General features: G+C 35.4%; 1 protein-coding gene across 1 annotated transcript; it reads right to left on the reverse strand.

The window, feature by feature from the left end:
- Positions 1-888: 888 nt before the first annotated feature.
- On the reverse strand, positions 889-3569 carry LOC114725243 (pentatricopeptide repeat-containing protein At2g38420, mitochondrial). The gene has a single exon (XM_028911725.1). The coding sequence runs from the start codon at positions 3405-3407 to the stop codon at positions 1908-1910; it is 1500 nt and encodes a 499-aa protein (XP_028767558.1). The 5' UTR covers positions 3408-3569; the 3' UTR covers positions 889-1907.
- Positions 3570-7098: the final 3529 nt, after the last annotated feature.

Here is a 7098-nt window from a genome sequence, read left to right on the forward strand (position 1 = left end):
TGGGGCAGACAAAGGTATATATGCATTCTTATCGTAAAGCAAACAAGAAATTTTTTTTTCCCTACCAGAGAAAGTTATCCTTCTTTTGTGGTTGGATAATTTTCTAGATTCTTCTTAATACATTTCTATTCGCTAAAGAAAAGATTTAATAGGAAATCCAGCCATGAACCAATCCGACTTGATTTAAATTAGTTTAAAATACACCTTTCTGTAAAATCACCCAGTCACAAAGAAGATAAAAAGCCTATGTATGATAATAGGGAACAAAAACATCCTCAAAAAGGATTCTCGTTCACTTTTGCCCACTTAAGACAAAACGGCTGCCAAAGAGATAGACGGCAAGCTGATGAAAGAATTAAGTATTTTTGTGCATATGAACCAAACCGGGCCAGGTGGTCTGTGAATCTAAAGCCCAACCCGGACAGACATTGAGTGCGGGGTTTTTGAACCAAAGGCCCAGTTTGCGAGTTAAGGATATCTTGCCCGCAAGCTAGCTCCTGAGAGGGTTTTAAATTTCATGACACCCAAATATTAGACATTGAAACAAACAAATGTTACCATTCGATTTCTTTGGATTCTATTGAAAATCAGACAAGCAATGTGAGCTTCTTACAATGTTTTCAAAATAGTTCAGGCCACACCAACAACCTTGTAACCTATTGACATGAAAACTTCTTGATACGAAGGTGTGAGTTCATTCTTTCTTCTAACTTCAAACTGTTAGTACCTGCCCCTTTAAATTAAAAAAAAAAAGAAAAAAAGAAAGGACACCTCATAGTTTTCTAATAAAGCCTGAGGATTTATAATTATTAATTTGAATGTGAAGTAAGCCACTGTTTGCCAGATTTCACCCAGTAATATATTTTAAACGCGCAATGCAGAATTTAATGAAGAAATGATCAAGAACATGAATCCATTATAAGAACACTAATAGACGGAAGCTTGAATAATCTGGCTATTTACAAGTAACTAAGCAAGCAAATCAAGCATAACGCAAGGAACGAGTCAATGAATACACAGATAAAACAAGCAGATAATGAACTTAAATTTTGAACCTGAATACCTTAAATGCACTTTCTACAAGAAAATGACATGGAATATATATGCATAACACAAAAGGGATGGGCAACCTCTGCATATATTTATTGAACTATGACATAGAAATGCTTTCTCGTGCTAAGGCAGCAGCATCTTCTCTCTTCAATATACAACTGACCATCTTCCCCAAATTGCATCTTAGACAGAACAGTACTTGGGTGCAGCTACAAAATAGAAAGAACTTGATTCCATTGTGTTTTTTTGGTAGCAGAGGCAACAAAGAAATGAAGCAGGCTGTAATGAGTATTTTAGGAATGTAACTCAATTGACAATTAGCATATTCTAAACAACCAGGTTCAAAGAATCTACTCCATAAGACGACACTTAAATTCAGATGAAAATTTGACACCCAGTCTTCCTTCTGGATGCAGAAACGAAAAAAGAAATTAGAAAAGGTGGAACTCAGAACATGTTGTGACAGTCAACATTACAGCAGTCATACAATGCAATCAAAATTCTGACTGTCAACGCAAAGAACATAAGAAGCATTATCGACAAAGGCAAGAGTTAAAAACGATTTAAAAATATATCATGCTAGACTCCCAGATGGAACAAAGACCAAAAAAGAAATAAAGAAAGAAAAAACCAAAGATTTGAAGATTTTTGGAGATTTGAAACTTAATTTGAAGATTTATGAGTATTTTGTTTTGATTAGTATTCTGCTACTCAAATGCAAATTCTGCAAGAAGCATATGTGAGCTCAACTAGTTTTCCACAAGCTCACTCAAGGTTGCCTTGGTCCAAACAAGCTACAAGTCCTCTAGATTTTGAGATCAGATCCATCCCCCAGGCTACTTGGAAAACTGAGGCTAGTTTGCTTTCACCAGATCAGCTAAAGTGGTTTCCGAATAATTAAGTTCACCTCCTGAATTAAGAAGCAGCGCTTCCCAGGCCCTAGCTCCTGGGGCAAAACTTTGTGCTAAAAACTTCTTCATCAATTCCAATGCTTCAGTAAACAAGCCCTGTTGGCACATCTCATATATTATATTATCCAAGGATGAAGATAGTGGATAAAAACACTTCTCTAACATTTCGTCCAATAAAGAGCATGCTTCAGTAATCTCAGCTTTACCAACCAGACCATCAAGCAAGATCCTATACGTATGCAAGTTGAGCTCAATCCTTTTCATCCTCATCTCCTTTACAAGTTGCCTTGCCCTACCTAATTCCCCAGCCTCGCTTAAGGAAGCCAATAAAGTGTTGTAAGTAACCACATTTGGATTGCATCCCAAATCTTCCATAGCAGAAACTATCTTAAGCGCCTCTTCCACATCATCCTCTTTACACAAGCAATTTATGTACACGTTATAAGTATAAATATCAGGAACAAGTCCTAAAACAAGCAATTCGTTGAACAGTTCATGTGCTTTCACATAATCCCCTTCTGCAACAACCGCACTTAAAACCATGGTATAACATATAATACCAGGCTTGACTCCATCTTCTTTCATCTGATTCAGGATACCCAAGGCATCCCTACCTCTTTCTTCCTTGACCAAGAACCTAATCAAATTGGAATAATCTATCATACTGGGACAAAATCCGAACTGCTTCATATCTCCCCATACACGCAAAGCCTCCATAGAAGTCAAATCATTTTGGCCACACAACGACGATATTATCAAAGAACAAATCTCATCCTCCAGATGGTAGCCATCATCTATCATACAATAAAACATCTCAACGGCATAACCCAACTTATTATATCCACATAAACCCTCGATCAAAACTCCAAAAGTCGACTGTTCAATTCGGATATTCATATCCCAACTCTTCAACAAAATCAGCGGAACCAATTTGAGACATTCTCGATTTCCACAAAGCACTGAGAGCAATAAGTTCAGAGAACAAACAGTTGGAACGCACCTGAATCTAGGGATTCTGTAAAACAGATCAATGGCCTCTTGAAATTTACCAACCCGACCATAAACTCTAATAAGATAGCCGAAAATGAACTCGGGTGTTTGGAATTTCTCGACGCGTTCCAGGCGGTCTAGAACTGGAGGAATCTCGTCCAACCTTGAGGTGTGGGAAAGGGTTTTGATGAGGAAGTAGTAGGCATCAGGAGTAGGGTCACAGTTATAAGTTTTGAAAGAGTGGATGAGAGTGGAAAGAAGAGAGGGAATGTTAAGGTTGTCGTTTGATGAAGCTATGGTCGGGGTTGTTGTCGCCGCTGCCTGTACGAGGACTCGCATAGCCTGATCTTGGCCAAAGTTGTGGTGCCAGAATGTCTTGTAAGGGGAGTGTGGCCATTTTCTGAACTTTCTGAGATATTTGTTGGAACTCTTAGATAAAGGGTTTCTGACCATAATGGTAATACAGAGAGAAAACAGGCAAAATCCCACACCAGAATCTGAAATTCGTGTTACTGTTTAGGGACCTTGCAGCATCCGAGGACAAACCAATTCGTCCTCAGAGTTCAGAGGGTTGAAGCGAACGCATTAAATTACATACAACACAAACATGACCATCCCTGCCACTTAAGATTCTGGAAGAGAAAACTAATTCGGATGTTCTTGTAATTTTGCGAACTTTTAATCAGTCTTTGAAATTCTCTTCTTTTTCATTAACTGCTTTTGACAGGGACGAACAAGCCCTGGACGAGAAATACTTAGTAGTCCCAGAGTACCACCAGCTCATTTAAACTCTGCCCAATTAAAATACTCCAATTCAGATAATTTTAATCCATGTGTCTGTCTATTATTTTTAGGGAAAAAGACAGAAAAATAATAGATTAACTTGGGAATGATAGAAACGTCTGTTGAATTTGTAAAATCTCATTTTGGTCACATGAGACCAAATTAGAATTATCCTGTTAAATGAAAAGACTAAATTACTTTTTATTTTATTAATTTTTTTAAAAATACCAAAGCTTCCACTGGCCCGCTGGTCGTTGGAGGCCAACAATTGGTCACCGGAGCTCTGGCGATTGGAAACAATTTTTTTGAAAATTTTTATAATTTCAGTATAACGGTTAACCACTTTTGTAATACTATTAACAACTTCAGTATAACAGTTAACAACAGGTTTTTTAAGAAATTCAACAAGCTTCGGCAGCCGGAAACAATTTTTCAAAAAAATTTTACAACTTCAGTATAACGGTTAACAATTTTTGTAACGCTATTAACAACTTTAGTATATCAGTTAACAACAGGTTTTTCGGAAAATTCAACAATTGGTCACCGAAGCTCCGGCATCTGGAAACAATTTTTTTGAAAATTTTTATAACTTCAATATAACAGTTAACAACTTTTGTAACGCTATTAACAATTTCAGTATATCAGTTAACAACAGGTTTTCTGAGAAATTCAACAATTGATTGTTGGAGCTCCGGTGGCCAGAAACAATTTTTTTGAAAATTTTTACAACTTCAGTATAACGGTTAATAACTTTTGTAACGTTATTAACAACTTCAGTATAGCAGTTAACAATAGGTTTTTTGGGAAATTCAACAAGCTCAGGCGGACAGAAACAATTTTTTTGAAAATTTTTACAATTTCAGTATAACAGTTAACAACTTTTGTAACGCTATTAATAATTTCAGTATAACGATTAACAACTTTTGTAACGCCATTAACAACTTCAGTATAGCAGTTAACAACAGGTTTTCTGATAAATTTAACAAGCTCCGGTGGCCGAAAATAGTTTTTTTGAAAATTTTTACAATTTCAATATAACAGTTAACAATTTTTGTAACGCTATTAATAACTTTAGTATATCAGTTAACAACAAGTTTTTCAGGAAATTCAACAATTGGTCGCTGGAGCTCCAGCAGCCCGAAACAATTTTTTTGAAAATTTTTATAAATTCAGTATAATGGTTAACAACTTTTGTAATACTATTAACAACAGGTTTTTCGAGAAATTCAAAAAGTAGCATTTTTACAACTTCAATAATGCAGTTAACAAGTTCCGTAACTCTATTAACAATTTCTGTATAGCATTTAACAACATGTTTTCTTAAAAATTCAAAAAAATTGCATTTTTACAACTTTAACAACTACTTTTTTTTTGAAAATTTTTATAATTTCAGTATAACGGTTAACAACTTTTGTAATGTTATTAACAATTTCAGTACAGCAGTTAACAATAAGTTTTCCGTAAACTTCAAAAAGTAGCATTTTTACAACTTCAGTAATATTGTTAACAAGTTCTGTAACTCCATTAACAACTTCGGTGTAGCATTTAACAACAAGTTTTCTTAAAAATTCAAAAAAATAGCTTTTATAACTTTAACAACTTTTTTTTTTGAAAATTTTTACAACTTCAGTATAACGGTTAACAACTTTTATATCTTTGTTAACAATTTCGATATAACAATTAACAACAGGTTTTTCGGGAAATTCAAAAAGAAGCATTTTTAATTACAATTTCAGTAATGTCATTAACAAACTCAAAAACCTGACCGCTATACTGAAGTTGTTAATAGCATTACAAAAGTTGTTAACTGTTATACTTAAATTGTAAAAATTTTCAAAAAAATTATTTTCAGCCGCCGAAGCTTGTTGAATTTCCCGAAAAACTTATTGTTAACTGATATACTAAAGTTGTTAATAACATTACAAAAGTTATTGACTGTTATATTGAAGTTGTAAAAATTTTCAAAAAAATTGTTTCCGACCACCAGAGCTTGTTGAATTTCTCAAAAAACCTATTGTTAACTGCTATATTGAAGTTGTTAATAGCGTTACAAAAGTGGTTAACTGTTATACTAAAGTTGTAAAAATTTTCAAAAAAATTATATCTGACCGCCGTAGCTCCGGTGACCAATTGTCGGCTGGTTGCCGGAGCTCTGGTGACTACCGCTGCCATAGCTTCGGTGACCGGCCGATCAGTGGGAAGTTTGGTATTTTAAAAACAAATAAAATGAAGGGCAATTTGGTCTTTTCTTTTAACATGATAATCCTAATTTGGCCTCATGTAACCAAAATGGGATTTTGCAAATTCAGCAAATGTGTCTGTCATTCCCAAGCTAATATGTCATTTTTCTGTCTTTTTCCCTTATTTTTATTAATTTGTTGTTTAAAAAAACACGAAAATGCCTAAGATATTGTGATTTCCATTACTGCCTCGCTTTCCTCTTTCTCAATCCTTCTCTCTCCCTGATCTCCGTCTCAAACTCTCTCCCCTCTCTTCATCACCCCATTTTTCTGTCATTTCTCAGTGACAGTGGCGGCATCTTCTGCATTAGCAACTGCGACCCTTTCTTTTGTATTTATTTCTTATCTTGACCATATGCTATACAGTTTGATTTTTGAATAAATGGTCCCGATCTTCAGCGTTTTATGCGCACTTCTTGAATTAAATTAAAGATCTTTCCTCAAACAAGTCTAGAAACAAAAGATAAATAGTAATTTCCATTCCAGAAGCTTGAACTTGTATGAAAAGAAGGCCGTTAATTATTTTACTTACTGGCTAGAATCTGCAATTTCTTGGAAGGTCATTTCATTTGTATTTCTAAAATTGAAAACAATAGGATTTAGATTCCATGCCAAAAACTGAAACACCCATGAGCATTGAAGAACCTAGAAATCTAATTCACAGCCATGGACATTGAAAAACCCAGAAAAATGAACAAGGGAGGAGAGAGAAAAAAAATCTATTGGTAGTTCAGATTTGCATCGCAAGTGGCAGAGGCGACAATGAAAAAGCAACAGCTTTGTTGATTCAGGTCTGCAAAGTGGAAAGGGGGGAAAAGACAACCGTGCCGGACTTACAACCTTTCGTCTAGCATTCAACCTGTAGACGGGTTCTGTTAAGTCACCATGTAAGAGATGGTGGTGGAAACGAGAATCCCCGTGGCTGCTAGTAGATTACGTAGCCGCCGTCACTGGTGGAGAATCACTGATGGGGGAGAGTTTGAGACGCAAAAATGGGTAGGGATTGAGAAACAAAGAAGGAAGGGCAGCAATGGAAATCACAATTCATTAGCCCTTTTTATTTTTTAAAAGCAACATATTAACAAAAATGAGTAGGCTGACATGTAGGCTAAAATTATCTG

The sequence above is a fragment of the Neltuma alba genome, unplaced genomic scaffold (genome assembly GCF_004799145.2).
Source record: "Neltuma alba isolate B1F8T4 unplaced genomic scaffold, ASM479914v2 tig00012235_pilon, whole genome shotgun sequence".
Classification (NCBI taxonomy): Eukaryota; Viridiplantae; Streptophyta; class Magnoliopsida; order Fabales; family Fabaceae; genus Neltuma; species Neltuma alba.